This window comes from Motacilla alba, chromosome 1A, assembly GCF_015832195.1.
Source record: "Motacilla alba alba isolate MOTALB_02 chromosome 1A, Motacilla_alba_V1.0_pri, whole genome shotgun sequence".
Taxonomy (NCBI): Eukaryota; Metazoa; Chordata; class Aves; order Passeriformes; family Motacillidae; genus Motacilla; species Motacilla alba.
In genome coordinates this window covers 55,360,984-55,378,255 of record NC_052031.1, presented here as the reverse complement: position 1 = coordinate 55,378,255, position 17,272 = coordinate 55,360,984, and the positions used below count along the sequence as shown (strand labels likewise).

General features: G+C 39.0%; 1 protein-coding gene across 3 annotated transcripts; it reads left to right on the top strand.

The window, feature by feature from the left end:
- The first annotated feature begins 12 nt into the window (after positions 1-12).
- LOC119708492 (patatin-like phospholipase domain-containing protein 2) lies at positions 13-16,934 on the top strand. 3 transcript variants are annotated; one of them, XR_005259088.1, is made up of 10 exons: positions 13-318; positions 5,037-5,269; positions 5,627-5,692; positions 8,291-8,500; positions 9,569-9,629; positions 11,697-11,915; positions 12,228-12,360; positions 13,530-13,646; positions 14,205-14,355; positions 14,732-14,864. XR_005259088.1 is itself a non-coding variant. In XM_038154967.1 (9 exons), exons 1-9 carry the CDS (start codon positions 132-134, stop codon positions 15,021-15,023), a joined length of 1,518 nt encoding a protein of 505 aa, XP_038010895.1. In that variant the 5' UTR covers positions 13-131; the 3' UTR covers positions 15,024-16,934. The 3 variants fall into 3 exon arrangements, 2 of the variants coding, with proteins under 2 accessions (XP_038010895.1, XP_038010897.1); XM_038154967.1 differs by lacking the exon at positions 14,205-14,355 and having other exon boundaries at positions 14,732-16,934; XM_038154969.1 differs by lacking the exons at positions 8,291-8,500; positions 14,205-14,355 and having other exon boundaries at positions 14,732-16,934.
- Positions 16,935-17,272: the final 338 nt, after the last annotated feature.

Below are 17,272 nucleotides of genomic sequence, written 5' to 3'. Positions count from 1 at the left end.
CCGGCGGTGGGGGCGCGGCTGCGTGTAACGCGAGGGGCGGCTGCGCCGGGGGCGCCCAGTCGCCGGGCAGTGGCCCCTGCCACCGAAACGTTCAGTCCCCGCCGGCCCCAGCGCGTATCCCGCCGGCGACCATGCTGGACCGCGAGGGCGGCTGGAGCGTGTCTTTCGCCGGCTGCGGCTTCCTGGGCGTCTACCACATCGGTGCCGCCACCTGCCTGCAGGAGCGCGCCCCGCACGTCATCCGCGATGCGCGGCACATTTACGGCGCCTCCGCCGGGGCGCTCGCCGGCGCCGTCCTCGTCGGGGGCGGCTCTCTGGGTCAGCGGCGGGGCCGGGGAGAGCGGGGCGAGGCGGGCAGCAGGGAAGGGGCAGGTGCGGCGGGCAGGGCCCGGTGCGGCGCGGGAGGTTGGGCGCGACCCTGGGGAGCGCTCGGGTCGCGGGGTTCGCCGAAACGAGCTGGGCCGGGCCGGGCTGGCTACGATTCTCTGCTTCTCTTCACCCCTAAAACGTGTTCCCGTGGGTGGAATTAAATCCCAGGGGTGTCCGTGGCGCAGGGAATGGTACTGGCGATGCCCAATCCGATTCGCACACTTGAGCAGCCGAAAGGTCGGAGTACCGTCCGTATCCCTCTGAGGGGCTGCTCTCACCGCTGCTGTCCAAAGTCCAGGAATTACCTGGGAGAGCGGGAGGCAGCCGAGCACTAACACCCTTCAGAGCAAGTGGGCCAGCCCACTTACACTCATCAGCTATAAACAAAGTGTTTGCGCTTCCTTGGGAAATGGAGCATCTCCCTGCACGTGAAATGCCGGACAGCTTTATCTTGCTTCCTCCAAAGCTGGTCCTTTCTGGGGTAAGGCAAAGAGAGTTAAGGTCAGGGCTTAGGTTAGCTTTAACGTGCTTTTCCTCTCTAATCTGGGCACGGTCTATGTTGCAAAGGTCGCTTAGGTGTATGGTTAGAAACAGTAGGTCGATTAAAATCACTGATTTTAATTGTCATTTAAACAAGAGGTAATATTGCGTTGTATTTGTGCTGGATTAAAGATGTTAGTTTGAAACAGAATGTAGTGTGCTTTTTGAAATACACACCTATTTTCTAGCAGTATAAAAAATACACCTTTTACCTGTTTAGGGCTCATGAATATACATTTTTATAATGAATTACACTTGATAAAAGCTATCAAAATATCAAGGTGCTTAGGAAAAGCAACAGGATTGCTGTTTAAAAAACTGTGAAATATCTGAAAATCTGAAAATGGTTTTCTTTCTAAACTAAAGGAATCCACTGAGTAACACTTGTCTAGTTCATGATTCCACACTGATTGCTTTTGCTAGCAACAACCTTGACTGGTTTAGAACTAGAGGATTTTGTAAGTTCAGATTTCGTCTTAGAAGAAGAGGAGAACAATGAGTACCTTTTTTGAATTTGGAGAGGTTTGTGAGTTTTGCTTTTAAATTTCTGAAAAAAGTCCACTGACAAAAACAAGCTGAAGTTCTCTGTAAGTATAGGAGAGCAATGCTTGTCCCTACTGCTTTAGCCCCGAGCTCTAGCACATAAGCTTAATTTGTTCAAAGCTTTAGCAGTAAATTTATGCTGCTTAATTTAATTTTGCTGTGATGTCCAAACATGACACACTTGAGCTATTATGAGCCTGCTGTGAGCTTTTAAAACAAATAATATTTTTCCCCAATAGGTGGTATTTTTAGAACATACCCAGTTTTAGGTCTTAAGTAATTGTAAATTATTTGAGAAGGAAGCTATCTTAAATATCTGAAGCACTCTTAAGCCCAGAAAATAGATATTGTTTATTTGGCAGTATGAGTTAAGAACAGCTTTTAAATGGTTTAGCACTTAAATAATTAGGATTTGTAGATTTCAAACTATTACCTTTCCCAATTATTACCAATTTTACATGCCAACTGAGATTTTTGATTTTCTCTAACTAATAGAATATGTGTGTGGTCACTGTTCAAGCTAGCAGATTCCATGGGCAAGTGTGTTTCTACTGTGAAAAAAAAAAACAAACCAAACGAAGGCATTACTTGCAAGATAATTCAAAACAACCCACATTCTAAAATCTGTGAATTGCTGTAAATTGACAAAACTAATAAGGTACTCCCATGCTAATTCTCTGAGTTTCTAGCTGCTGTGTTTTGTGAGCTTGTGTGAAAGAGGATGGTAAATAAACTGTAAAGAAACTGTTTTACCATGATAATAGGATATATTTTGTGAGTTTGTATTGTATGCCTCTCTTATTCTGATATACTTTAATGTGCAGTATTTGTGGTTCCTGCAGCTGGAGGTGTTAGCAAGTCCTATGGTTTTTTATCACAGTTGCATTTTCCTGTGGGCAGACAGAGTCCAGCTCTTCCTAGAAGTGAGAGGAAGGATGAGAGGCAGTAGGCACAAGCTGGAACCTGGTAAATTCAGATGAGGTGTAAGGAAAAGACAGTTGCTATGAGAGTGGTAAAATAATAGAACAGCTTCCCAGAGAGGTTGTGGGATCTCCACACTTGGAGATGTTTGGGGCTTGCCAGGACCCAGCCCTTAGCTGGTCTGTGTATTAGTGCACACAAAACAGGGTGTGCAAATCTGTGAGCAGGGGTTGTTCAGCAGGGGCTGAAATCGAAGAGCTTATTTAAATTCTTACAGTCTTGCAGCCAGATGTTTTAAATGAAGTTTTTTTTTTTTTTTCTCTTTGATTCACATTACCTGCTGGATAGGTGGGGAGTCTGTAGAACTTCAAAATAAATAAATGGATAAATACAATCATAAGCCATTGAATGGAGAAGAAAAGTGTACTTCTATAGACTGACAAAGAGGTTTCTCTCATTAAATTTGGGGGAGGTTGGGAAGCTTAGCTTGGAGTGTTGTTTTGAGGATGAAGTGCATTCCAGGTTATTCCAAACTGGAATGTTAAAGCTGCACTCCTTGGATGTCCTGGAGATCTGGTGTTTTGATGGTACTGTAATCATCCTTTCCAGTGAGGCACTTAGAGCAGGTTTAGTGCAGGCTGCAAATACAATGTCAGCTTTTACTCAGTGAAACGAATAGTTAACAAACAATTGAAAAGAGGAATGCAGAACTATAACAGGAAACAGTTCACATTTATTCGGAATATTAATTTCTTTAGCTCTCCTGTGTTTCAAAAATAAAACAGATGGACCAAGACCTGCCTAAAATCCCAGTTTGACTTGAGCTCTAGCCCTTAGTCCTTTTGGAGAAGTTCCTGTTTTGGAATATGCCAGCGTAAGAGGTAACTGTATTTTAATCCTGTTGGAAAGGAAGAGAGAAGGAAAAGAAGTTGGACTACTTTGAAGTCTGTTGAATTATTAACAAAAAGCTTTGTAAATTTTAGTGTTTTAATATCACATACTCTTAGATAGACCTTTTTTTTTTTTTCTTCCCCTTGATTTGGAGCCCTTCCTGGGTTTAAAATAGGTTACAATAAACAAAATGTGTCAGATTTTTGGGTTTTTTTTCCTATGAACTACTTTGAGCATAGAAATTCTTGTATGTGGAGACAATGGGTAACTGCTAAATCAAATTGCATGTATTTGTTTGCTGTTGGTTTATATTTTAGAAAAAGCAAGTGACTTGCTTGGTGCATAAGCTTTCAAAAGTATTTATTTTAGAAATGGTAATTATTGCATATGCTCCAAGACTGCTCTTCCTGGACAGAATTCTGGTAGTTCAGTATCTCAGGCTCCTGCAACATGGCTAATTTTAGAAAGTTTAGAAGATTGAGCATTGCTAAATAAAAAAAGGGAGTTGGTAATGAGTATCTGGATGCAGGGAAAATTAGAACTGCCTGATTCTGCTTTTGGAACTAACTTTATCACTGGTCAGAATGTGATTAGTGCAATTTTTTTATTTGTGTGTAAAATGTGTTTTACTAAGAGGAACATATATTTGACCATGAACAGTGAGCTGTGTCTAAATTGTTTTCTGTCTTCTGGGCTGGGGTTGCTGTCAGGCTACCTGTGTCAGTGGATTTGTGGCCCAAGGTTTCCCTCTGTGAGGATGGAATGAAACAATTGAAGTGGTAAAAACAAAGTGTGTCTGATACCTCAGACTTTGTAGAGATGCTCTTTTGGACATAGACTCTTGGTTGAGATTGATAAATGTTTAGTTATTGATATTTGAGAAGGGAATAACATTGTAGAAATGTAATATTTTTGGAAATTAATCTGAGCTCAAAGGCTTAAGCAGAGTTGTTGCTAGTGCAGTGCTCACATTTAACCTGATAAATTGAATTTTATCTGTTCTAGCAAGTTCAAGTATGTAAATTCTGAAAATATTTTTAGAAGCCTATTGCTCAGGTTGATAAGGTGTTACTTTGACCTTCTCCCCCCCCCCCCCCCACCAAACTGACAAGCAATTTCCTCAAAGTGTGTCCTAGAGAAATGTGACATTGTAAGTTCAAACAAACCATTGCAGGTGGATGAGCTGCTCTTCCTCCTGTGACTAAATGTTGAGAGGATTTTAGTGTTCTTCAGGAACAGTCCTGTCTTCTGTAGTGGCTCAAAGTTCCCAAACATAGATTTAATTGGAGAAAAGATTATTATGTGTCTGTTACTGTAAAAATGCACCTACCTGGCATTCCTACCAGATCACACTTCATGCTCCCTTTAGTGTGTTTATATATCAATGAGGAAAAAATGGTGTCCTGAAACCTTAAATTAGGTTCATCTTCTTCTTCTTCCCCCCCCCCCCCCCCCCCCCCAAAAAATGTGTTTCTGGAATGATTAATTCCTAGTGCAATTGTCTCATATGGATATTTTACACTTAGAATCTACATCATAATGACATATAAGGAGCTTAATCTTCACCAAGAGATCTTTTTGAAAGTTTAAATTGATTGTCTCTCAGAAAACTCCTAAACTCCTTAACCATGTTGGACAGTTACCTTATCTTTAAAAAGCTCTTGCATTTTCATTCTAGCACTAAGAGAGATAATTTGGGGCTCTAGATATGCTTTATTAGTCCAAACGTTGGCTGTGTTTCTGCTGTTAAATGCAATGCATTTTCTTTCCAGCTCAGGCTTGTGCAGATGTTCTGGCATTAGCCAAAGAAGCTAGAAAGCGAAATCTGGGTCCTCTTCATCCTTCCTTTAATGTGATAAAGATAATAAGAGATGGGCTGATGAGAAATCTTCCAGAAAACACGCACCAGTTGTCATCGGGCAGACTGTGTATTTCACTAACCAGAGTATCAGATGGCAAGAATGCCTTGATATCTAATTTTAACTCTAAAGAGGAAGTTATACAGGTATGTTTATTTTTGGGAACTTTTAGAAACTTCTATAATCCTAGGTCCCTTTAACATTACCTGTTGGGTTTCTGCTTTAAGCATTTCAGGTATTGTTACTCTGACAGTGTTTTAAAGAGGAATTCAAGCTTTTTTACACCAGATTCATGTACTGCTTTTCCCAGTCAATGTGTCTGTGAACTGTTTTAGGAAGGAGGTGCAAGGAATCAGTCATAAAAGAGGATAAATGCCTGAAAAGTGCAGCGGATCTAATGAAACTATAGCCTTAGTGAATAAGAATTTATTTTATAAAGATAAATGTTTATGTCAATAATGGAACAGTTAACATTTAATTTTTATGGTCTCATTTTCTTACAGGCTTTAATCTGTAGTTCATTTGTCCCTATTTATTGTGGTCTCATTCCGCCATCATTTAGAGGTGTGGTAAGTCTCTATTGTTAAGATCTAAAAATAGTTCTAGCTATTCTGAAAGTATTATGAATGCATGTGGGGTTTTTTGTTATCCTACTGTAAAGTAAATAACTTCATCATAGCTTCTAGTACTGTAGCTGTAACAACTTTCCAAAAAAAGACAGGAACACTGAATGTGTGGAAGACATTAATGTGTATTTTAACACACACATATTGTCTCTTTGTCCCTCCTCTGTCCTCTAAAATTCATTAATAAAAGAAAAAGATACAAGATAATGAGTATGTAACCTATGGATAAAATATTTATTGAGGAAGTGATGCCCTTTCACCTGCAAAAATTTATAGGAAGAGTCACCTACAATTTTTCAAAAAAATATCTTGTAATATAGTTTATTTTAAATCTTCATGTTCTGCCTGTAGGGAGATCTTCCTTACAACTGGAATAAAAGTTCTGTGTTCAGTTAGGTGCAGACAGAGCTTTTTAATGCCTTCTGGCTTTTGTATTCAGTGTAAGAAATCTTACTTTTTAGAGGTAAAATATCAGTATATTAGCATGTTCTATTGCTTCCCAGGAACTGCTGGTTGCAAAGCCTCTTAATACATCATGGCTGTACTGGGCTCTCTAAAACCCCCTGTTTAAGAGAAAAAACTGCAGGAAAGTTGGCATGGTTTGTAGTAGGTGTTATAATTACAGGTCTGGAAGCAGATCTGCATTTCAAATCAAGGCAGTGACATCAGTGGCTTTTTGTTACCCCATTCTATTCACTTGCATTTGCTTTCCCTCCAACTCTGGTGCTCTTTGCACAAGGAGAAGGGAAGGAAGAAAGAAAACTTATATGTCTTTGATTACATGCTGTTCTCAAGGCAATTTGCAAGTATTAAAAGGTCAAGAATAGATGTGAAATGTTTTGGTTATTTTTTTTCCTTCATGCTGAAATTTAAGCAAAAGTGATTAGGACTGTATAGGAATTTTCTTTATCTGTACTTCTAAACCTTGTATGTCTCCTTAAACTCTTCCAGATTAAAGGTGTTATGAAAACAGGGCGTTGGAACACATCCAAGGTTTAGGTGGATCCAGGCTAATCTGGCTGTTCAGTTCTTGTCACCAGACAACAATGTTATTTTAAAAGGCTTAGTTCAGAGTACAAAAACATAGAAGGGATGCTTTATTTGGCCATATTTTGAGGAAAGGAAGGCATAATTCTATTACTTTAATCTTTCCAATTATTTTGAGATGACTTTAATGCTTAGGAGGCATTTTTTGATGTAACTTTGTAAAAATACCACAGTTACATATGCTTGGCATGACTCATATAGGCTTAAGCACAACAGAATGTCAAAAATGTAAACTTTGGAGCATCTTGCTGTTTACTGCTTGGCATCCCTGCCTATATACTGTAAAACAAAGGCTTGAGGATAACCTTTTAAAGGTGCATCTAACTGCCAATTCAAAAGCTTTTGGGTGCGGTGGCTTTTGTTTGGTTTTTTTACTCCTTTCAAACACAGCAGTTGTTTTAGTTTTAAAAAATTACTTGGAGGAACAGCTGAGCAGATACTCCAAATCATGAAAATCATTTAGACCAGTAGAACAGTGACTCAGAGATGTACTTCCACCTTTTAATCATTTCAGGAGAAGAGTCTTCCTTTGCCAGACCTGTTGTATTTTATTTCTGTCACGAAGGACTTGAGGATTTCACTTGTACTTTAATGATTGCATTACACACCTAAAGTTTGGCAGGAGCTGCATGCTGCTGGAATTCCTAATGTGTTTCTCAGAATGGTCAGGGCTTGAGTATTAGGGCAGCTGAAACTGATAATCCAGGTTGCTCCTGCTCAAATCACTGCTCTGTCACATTTATGTTTGACAAGGACCTACAGTTTAGGTTTGCTGCCCTTTTAGGAAGGAGGAAAATACAGCCTCTGAACCAGAAAAGCTGGTGATGTGGGAAAAAACCAGTTCCCTGTGGCCCACTGGAGAGCTGGCTGCCGCGAGTGAGTGGAGGGCACTGTCTGTAGTCACTGCAGCTGCTGCACTAGACAGTAGTTACCCCAAAACAGAACACTTTGGGGCTTGGGTCTTAAAATGTCTGAGGTGGTGATGCATTAAAACTACAGAAATGGGTGATTCAGTGTGAAGGAGACAAAAGCATAACCTGGAACTTGTACACAAAGCACAACAGATGTCTGTGACTTGGCCCATTTTCTGAAGTCCTGTCCATTTTTACTCACACTTTCCTTATGTCAAAATCTTTTTTGATACTTTTCTATAAAATTCTAATTATGAAGAGTACTTTTAAGTTAGAATGGTCTAGTATCTTGGAACTTGAACTTTGAAGCATGGAGCTGCTTTTCTCTGTGAGTTGTGTAGGATTATCATCTTTTAAAAAACATACTGAAAAATCCCAAAGGGAACATGCTTGCACTGCCTATGGAACCATAGGTAGGAATAATTATTGGCTTTAGAGAACAGATCATGCCACTCAAAATGTTTAGCTTTGGAGCACCGGGCTTAAGCTACAGCCTTAAGTGCTGTTTCATTCTTGCATGGGGGACTCTGCTGGTCAGACATTGTCAGCCCTTGAGATGTGTTGTTTCCGCTCCTTTTTGTAGCGCTATGTGGATGGAGGAATCAGTGACAACTTGCCTCACTATGAGTGTAAGAACACCATCACAGTGTCCCCTTTCGCTGGGGAGTGTGACATCTGTCCCAAGGGCAAGTCAGCCAACTTCCATGAGATGAATGTGACCAACACCAGCATTCAGTTCAGCCTGGGCAACCTTTATCGCTTAACACAGGCGCTCTTTCCACCTGAACCCAAGGTCAGCCCCTGCCTTCCTTTGCTTCATCATGAAAGCTTTTGCAGAAAGTTGCAGTGTCTTAGCTTTTCATCCAGTCACACCAACTTCTCTGTGGATGTATCTTGTTTATATTTTTTCATGTTTTGTCTATGTCCTCCTTGGTTTTAGTCTCTCTCGGTCTAAAAATGCATAACCTGTTACTGGCTTTCAGTATTTATTTGGGAATTGTCACAGGATTCTATCATAAAATCAACACTGGGAAATTAACAACTGTCAGTTTGTAGTCCTTTCATGTTTACCTGCGAAGAAATTAGAAGAAGTTCTATAGTTTCATGGTTTTGTAAAGGTCTTAATACTTGTCACAGGCAAGTTGCCTTTCAACTTTGCTCATTGCTGTTAGTTGCAGATCTGAAGAGAGAAATGCTATTCAATTGCTGTCGTGAAAATTGGAAAAATAAAAAAATAAAACCAGACCTTTTCAACTGGCTTGGGATATAGTACAGCAAAGAAGCAATTTTTTCTGACTGCTGCAGATATATTTAAATTGAGGGCTTTTTGTCCACTTCAAGACCAATTCTAAATTCTACGTATGCAGGATTTTTTTTTTCTTTTACTAGTATCCTTGTGTAGGTGAGCTGGTATTGCATCTGGTAAAAGATATTTTCATAGCAAAGATAAGTCTAAGAGCCTGAGCATCAGAATTGCACAGCTGATTTTTCAAAGCTTTGGGAAGTGAGAAGCACTGGGAGGGAACGAGGGGAATTGACAAACACCCTGTTTCATTGCTGCTAGCAGCTTCTGAAGAGCTAATCAAGGAAACAAGAGGAGAGGGAAGTCTTCCAAACTGTTTGAATGCCATCATTCCATGCATCTTTAACAGCTGAAAGTTATGTTAATGTACATGATCATGTATGCATTATCACAGTAGCCATATAAACCTGAATCTGCTGTATTCCAGCAATTGTTAAGGTGGCTTTTTTTCCTTACCATAGTGAAAGGTGGAGGAAAGTGACTCTTTATTCTGCAAACTGTTGATCTGAAGTTGAAATTTCTTTTTATTTGTCTGACTCATTTACTCTATATTTGCAGGTACTTGGAGAGATCTGTGAGCAGGGGTATTTGGATGCCCTTAAATTCTTGAAGGAGAATGGTATGTTAAACTTTCAGATAATTATTGATTATATGGTCTTAACCAAAGTTTAAAAAACAAACAAAAAAGCCCTAAATCAAAACAAACAAAAAGAGTGAGAAAGTTGTGTGTAGCTAAGAAGGGTGTTGGTCTTTGAGAATTTTAGAAGAATCATGATAGTTTCATTCTCGTAGAAATGCCACAGTTCACCTGAGGTGAACTGTGCCACACAAAAATTGAACTTTCAAAGTTTTGTCAAATCTGTGTGAAGTAAATGTTAAGTGAAATTTCCAAAGAATTCCAGTTCTAGGCAAATAATATTATTACTTGGCTTTATCTTAATTGTGCAGGATGAGTATAGGCTACTGCTTCCCACTCCTCTGAAACCTGTATCTTCTATTACCTCCTCTCTGCTGTCATCCAGGTGATTTTCTGGTAGTCCAGAAGTGGGAGCTGGCTAACAATAAAAACTCAGTCACACACAAACCCTCTGTGTGAGAAAAGATTTCAGAAGACAACAACTTATAATGGAGCAGTTGCTGACACCCAGATAAGTTTAGGAAGAAGAATTATGAGTTCTGCTACTCTACTCCTAGAATTCTAATAACATGTTTTATATTGGTGAATATTGTTGCTCTGCAAGCTTTGAGACAAACAAGTTGAAAACAGTAACTTGATATTAGGATGAAGTTAATCATGCATTAAATGTGCCTGGGCCCTGTAGTCTTTGGATGCAGAAGCAAATTGGTACTGGCTCAGATCACAGTAATGGGAATAGAAATGGGACTTTTGCACTATTACAGAAAGTACCAGCTGCAGGATGTAAGCAGTCATTGATGTACTCTGCTGATACCTGGTTACTGAATATTCAAGTTGTCTTGAAACAGTTCTCTTTACTGAAGAACCTCACAGTTCTTCTTAAGAGCTTGATTTTCTATAATGTTATTATTATTTAATGAGAAAGTCTTGCTTTATAGCTTTTATCACATGATTAAATGCACAAACTCTACAAAGAACCTCTGGTTTATGGTTGTCTGTGCTGAGCTGGGTTCTGTTGCTGTCCTGCACCCACAGGTTTCCTGTGTGCAAATTTCCATCTGACACTAATATCTGACATTCCTTGCAGTTCTTCCTCGGTCTTTCTGCCCCATGTCCTTTCTGTATTGCACTATTGTCCTCCTTTCACACTGCTAATCCTGTGATCAACTTTGTTTTTATTCTGTCACAGGGTTGTTTTGTGTCAAGCTTAATTAATGATAATTATAACCCTTCCAAGGTCATTCATGCACCACCTTTCTTATTATTTCAGCTGTAGGAATTAATTTCTCCCCCCCCCATCTGTGACATTTCAAATATTTTCCTTTGATAAATTCACTGTATATTCTTTTGACATTTGTCTTTTACTAGTACTTGCATGTACGATATAGGTTCTGTTCTATGCAGGTATAGATTCTAATCAAATTTGGTAGTCTTGTTTCATATGTAATTTTATAAAAATTTTCTGGAAACGAAGTGTAATTAAAATTCTTGTGTTTTTCTCTTTGTACTCATTATCTACTGCTTGTTTCTAAGGTAGTTATCAGTGCTATTTCTGCAACCCCTGTTGATTTAGATCTGTACTTTGGATACAACTGAAAAAAATACTGTAACCTAGTTGCTTTCCTTTTCAACCCTGTTGTAGCAATGCCTCAAAGTACTCACATGATATCTGCCACGTCAAATTTCCCAAATATATGACGTGTTTTAGGTGTTTTTTTTCAAATACATATGAAATCAGCTTTCCTCCTCTTTTTTAAATCCTTTGCTTTCTTGCAGAAACACAACTTTGGTAAATGACTGTTTTCACTTAATTGTTCACTTTTTTCCTTCTCTTTAGAACCTTTTTTAAAGTAAGAGCTATACCTCCAGAAGAGCCATCACTGTGATTAAACATTTGTGGGATCCTAAGAGCCAGGTGCATTTGACATGGGGTAGATGATGGTGTTCCCTAAGGACATATATTTGTTTAGACAGACAGACTTCAGGTGCTGTACAGGTACTCAGGAGACCTGTGGATCAAACCTAAGTGAAAGCTCTTGACTCTTTCAGGTATTCTGAATGACTCGATTTATATCCATTTGTCCTTCACAAAAAGAAACCCCCACGAGGCTGCAGAACAACACCTTGACCATGTGAAAGGAAGAAAATTGACAGAAAATAACAGAGTAGAAACTTTGAAAATGACCAGCTTAAATGACCAGCTAAAGCAAAATCCATGGCCTTTGGAGAAGAGCATATTTGAGAGTCTACCTCCCAGACTTCGTAAAGGTGAATGCTTCAGGCTGTTTCCTCTGAGTGGCAAATTTGACTTTTTTAAAAAAAATATTAATTCTTGGATTTATTGCTTAGAAGTTCTGGATAGTGTGTTTTGTCCCTGTGCCATGAGTCTGTGTTCCCATTTTTAAAATACCATAGAGAAAGTTTATGGTAAGAGTGCTCTGAGATTAATTGTTTCATCTTCTAACTGAGCTTTATTCAGTAACACTTGATAATATTGACTGGATATTACAAAACTCTGAGAAAATTATTGAAATTGCTTTCAGATAGTGTAACATCTTTTCCCTAATAATTATTCTTAAGCGCTGCAGGAAGCTTGTAAAGAACAGAATGGGTTCTATGCTCAGTTCTCTAAACTCTTCCCCATGCGGGTGATATCCTACCTGATGCTGCCGTACACACTCCCAGTGGAGTCTGCTTACTCGGTCGCTTTACGGTAAGAAACTTGTAAAGAACTCTTCTAGAATTATCATCACTTTGGAAATGTGCTCATTGAGAGCTTGTTCAGGGTTGGAGGTATTCTGGGACTCAATTATTCAAGTGGTAACTGTCAAAAGACCCATTATTTCTACCTATGTGATGCATCCTAAAGCCTATATAATCCAAGGCTAGATAAATATACATATTAAGAAAATTCTTAAATTACACACTCATATTACTAATAGCTACCTTGTAATTGCTCAAACGAAGCAGCTTTAGTTGTGCTTTCCAGGAATATTCTACAGAAGTATCTGAACTCTCTTCACATCCTTCTTGTGCTTCTTTCTGAAGTCTGGAGTGAAATCCACTGTTTACTCACCATATAAATTCTCTTACCAGTTTTGTTTAGGTTGTCTGAAAGTTGTGCTTTTGAAGTAGGGCTTAATTTGCTAAGTTTCAAGTATTGTCAAGGAGAAGTTATGCTCAATGAATACACCATGAATCCTAAGCTTTGTACTCGCTTAAGGGAATTCTCTTGAGCAACAGATGTCATGACTATCTTTCGAAAATCTTGAAAAAACAGTTCTGGTAATCAAACCATATAGAGCTCCAGTGAAGCATTTTGTTTCTGTGCCACTGAATGTGGCACTTCTATGCCATTTTTGGTGGATGGGGAGGCAGCAAGTTTCTACAGATGTGTCTGTGGGGTTTTCCTCCTTGTCCCGCTTTGATGTAGCTGACCCCTGTTAAGGGGTATAATAAGGAAAAAAGTACATTTAGTACATTGTTCATGTTTTGCCTTCTCTTTATTCTTCCATTTTGCTTTTCTTTTGTTCTTCCTTCCTCTTCTACCTTGCTTTAAACTGAGAAGAAAGTTCCTACCACAAAGATCTTGGAGACAGGAATATTTTGCAGGATTCCTGTGCTGGTCACAGGGTGTGGAATGCACACACTGATCAGCCACTGAGGGATGCAGTGATTTGTGGTGCCCCTTTTCTTAACTTGTAAAAGAGAGATGAAAGGGTTAGATGGGAATTCAGGGAGGTTGGGAAGAAATGGACACCTTGGTTAGGGGAGTTGGTTTGGGGAGAAATAAGCTGTTTTGGATGTGGGACAGGGTGTGTGCAAACATAACTGAGATTAAATTTCCTGCTTACAAAAGCTGTGTTTTGGTTTTGCCTGCAGGTTGGTGAGCTGGTTTCCTGACATGCCTGCTGACGTTCGATGGATGCAGGAGCAGCTTTTTCGGATTGCTGCCACAGTTTATGCCCAGGCTAAAAGCAAGCTGTTCTGTACAGCCAGGTAAAGTGCAGTGCTGCTGCATGCAAATGATGCAGTTTTAGAAATTCTCTCTTTTTGAAATCAGTTAAAGTCTTTTACTGAATAACACTAGTTGGCTTTTGAGGCATCTCTCTGAGCAAAAATGTAGCTCTTGGTATATATTTGCTATTCATCCTACTACTCTCCTCAGTTACTTGATAGCACATGTAATCCAGTGTCTTTTCATCCTTCTTAGCAATATTTCTGATTCCTTTCCACAATATCTATAGGTTGGATATTAGGAAAATTTTTTTTCACTGAAAGAGTGATAAAGTTCTGGAATGGTCTGCCCAGGGAGGTGGTGGAGTCACCATTCCTTGATGTGTTTAATAAAAGACTGGATGTGGCACTCAGTGCCGTGGTTTAGTTGAGGTGTTAGGGCATGGGTTGGACTCAATGATTTTGAAAGTCTCTTCCAACCTAGTCATTCTGTGAATTCTGTGAATAAATTTGGGAATTGCCACCCTCCTGCTTTTACCCTTATTTAGCAGTCTCTCATATTCCAGTCTTACCAATTCTAAGTCTCTTCATCTGAGACAGGCTTTGGGAAGATACAGAATCACAAGTTTGTGTCAGAAATAACTCCTAAGAGGGGTTCTTTGCTCATTGCATCATGATTAAACAGAAACACGGTTTTCCTTGTGGAAAAGCAGCTCAAGCGGTGTTGAAGTGTCTGCGTATGGCAATTGAGGTATTTTTGTTTGTGAGAGGGGTTGTGGCATGTTGTTTTGTTGAGTTTTTGTTGTTTGGAGTTGTTTGTTTTTTTTTTTTCCCCAAAAGCACTGTAAGAGAGAAGAGAAAGCTTTAAAAAAAATATGTGGTTTTGGATAAAACTTCAGTTTCCTGTTTCTCAAATTGGAAAGGGCTAACTTGGTGATTCAGGTACTGGTTTAGAGTGTAGACAAGTTCTGTTCCAGTTGTTCAGGTTGGTGATGATAAGCTGATTGTAAAGTGGAATGCAGAGATGGCCTTTGGGAAGGTAAACAACTGTATTTGCTATTGTAAACATGACAAAAATGCCATGGAAACACTAATAATCTCCTTTTCCTTCCTTCTTTTTTAAACAGGAAAGACAATTATGCATCACTAAGAAAACGTCAAACTGTCCCATCTACTGTGGAATTTCGTTCTTCATACTGCCACCTTAAAATGCCTCACTCTGCTGCACACATTGAGAGCTGGCTCTGGGAATCTTCATGCTTTATGCACTCAGCTATGAAAAATGCTTCTGCTGATATCCAGGAGCAGTCTGAATTAAAGTCCTATTCTAATTTCCTCCCAAATCCTGATGAGTCTGTGTTGGAAATAGATGTTGACTCTTCCTCAGAGACAAGTTTCCAAACTGCTCCAGAGTATTAATAGGGAAGTAGATTCCACAGTTTCCAAAATTGAAACTGGGCAGACAAAATTAAAACCTAGACTAGGGATCACTTTGTTTGTTGCCAATAAGTCTTGGGAAATTACTTGTTTACAGCTTCCTGACAAATCTGCCTTGGGACTCTTACTGTTTTAAGGATTATAAAAACAGTGTCTGCTATACTAAGTAACAGATTATAGCTCTGTCAAAGCACCAGCTCAATCAACTGTACTAAGACTTGTAGTTAAACAGTGTCTCTCTGGAAATAAATCTTTTTAAAAATTACTTCCAGCATAAAAATGTAAATTCTGTAAACAGATTGTTAGACAAACAGGCATAGATAACAGAACATTTTTTAAAATGTAATTCTTAACAATATTATGTATTAGGATTACTTTTATAGCACTTACATGATATTGGATTTTTACTCCCTTAAGAGGAATACACAAGTGAGTTTCTTAGTGGCCTCCAGTGTCCATTTGCCTTGTATTTAAACATACTGTTGAGTTTCTGGAAAGTTGTCTCCACAAGATACTGTAGGAACAGTATTATTCTAGGTTGTTGGATGTACTCTGCAGTTCCTATTACCTTTCCTCTGTGTCTCTTTCTCTCCTGAAATACTTCAGGCAAAAATGGCATGAGAAATGAGACACCTTCTCCTGAAGTGTAAACAAGTACACTTTCACTGACTTCAGAGGACTTTTTTTTTTGGAACTTAACATAAAGCTTAATACTTGATCAAGTATTGAAAAGTAGGTAAAATAGTGACTGTGGTTAGTAGCAAGCAGTATGTGGAGAAGGTGTTAAACTTTACAGAAGATGTAAACAAAAAATCAATGTATAGCAAGTGGTGAATGATGTTTAGGTTGTCTCTCTAATTGTTTTTGGTTTGGTTTTTTTTTTCCCCCCTTCAGTTTGAGATTTTTCTTTCCTTCTTTCACTTCCCTGTTGCTAAAGGAAGAAAAAGAAAGGTGTCCCTCCTGTCTCAGTGAGGTAGGGTGACCCAAAGGAAGTTTCCCAAGATTGTCAGGCACAGCAAAAGTGTAAGGCTTGGTGGAAGTATCAATATTCAGGGAGCTCTGCAGAGGTCTCAAATAATAGGTAGAAAATTTAGCCAAAACGTACTTCTGTTGAGAAATGGCAGCTTAAACCATTTCCACTACAAAGGCTCTGCATGATTTTAACAAAGATAATGCATTAGAGGATGAGGACATCTAGGAAGGAAAGTGATATTAGGATTAATTGCTGTTTTCGTGGCTTTTCAGATCTTGTACAATTTTTGAGTAGAAGGAAACAATAATGGCTTTAAAGTTGATTTGCACATGTGTTTAGGGGGAGCTTCTCATTCAAGAGAGAGAATTCTGTGCAACCCAGGGAAGAGCTGCTTGAGGGCCTCTTGTTCAGGAAAAGGGGTTGGATTGTGATGCACAGGAGCTGGGATATGGGCGTGTGAGCTTTGGGCAAAATGTAGCACTTGAATTGGGCCTGCCTTTCAAACAGTCTCTCAGCTGTGATTTCCCTAAGCTTGGAGTGCTGCATTTTACAATATTCAAATGGATTTTAAGTTGGGGAGGGAGTGCAGAACTCTCTATTTCGTACTCTCCAAGGATGGTGCTACTTTACTTCAACTCTTCTGTTCATTTTTTGAGTGTATATATCATCAAACTTGCAAGAAAAAATATTGGAATTGTTACTCTAACTACAATTAAAATATACAAGATCTGTTTTAAATTGTCTTCATTCATTAGTTTACCAGTTTGTTTTAGAATTAAATCAGGAGTGCCAAGTTTTGCTTCTGGTCTTTGTTGGAATACTTCTATTAGCTCCATTTAAATCAACTTTAAACACTTTTTCTGTTGGTCACATCTCCCATTGTGTCTCCTTTTTCGAAAATAAAAACACAATCTCTGTTACCATGATCTCTGAGCTTTCTTGAGTGTAATTCACCCTAGTGCAAGTTAAATCAGAATGTTGATGTCATTGATGTTTCTGAGGTGCTTTTTTAAAGAGTACTACTCTGAAGCTCGAGAGATACTTGTGCATACTCTGACTGGACCTGAATGTTGCCTCAGTTTAAAGTTTTGTGGTTTTTTCGTCTTTTCTTGGTTTTTGATGGGGTTTTTATGGTTATTTTACAAATACCTTGTTGCATTTAAACAGAATTAATTAAAAACCAGAGAAAGTTGGGTGTGAAGGGAGAAAACAAAGGGTGCATTGTTTCTGAACTAAAACTAAGTTAGCAGATAACTAA

What these genes read in the sequence shown, in the direction of transcription:
- LOC119708492 (XM_038154967.1), top strand. Translation starts at nt 132, where the DNA reads ATGCTGGACCGCGAGGGCGGCTGGAGCGTGTCTTTCGCCGGCTGCGGC. An exon ending in CGTCGGGGGCGGCTCTCTGG is followed by an intron (nt 319 to 5,036) that starts GTCAGCGGCGGG and finishes TTTTCTTTCCAG; the next exon opens with CTCAGGCTTGTGCAGATGTT. An exon ending in TCTTTCCACCTGAACCCAAG is followed by an intron (nt 8,501 to 9,568) that starts GTCAGCCCCTGC and finishes CTATATTTGCAG; the next exon opens with GTACTTGGAGAGATCTGTGA.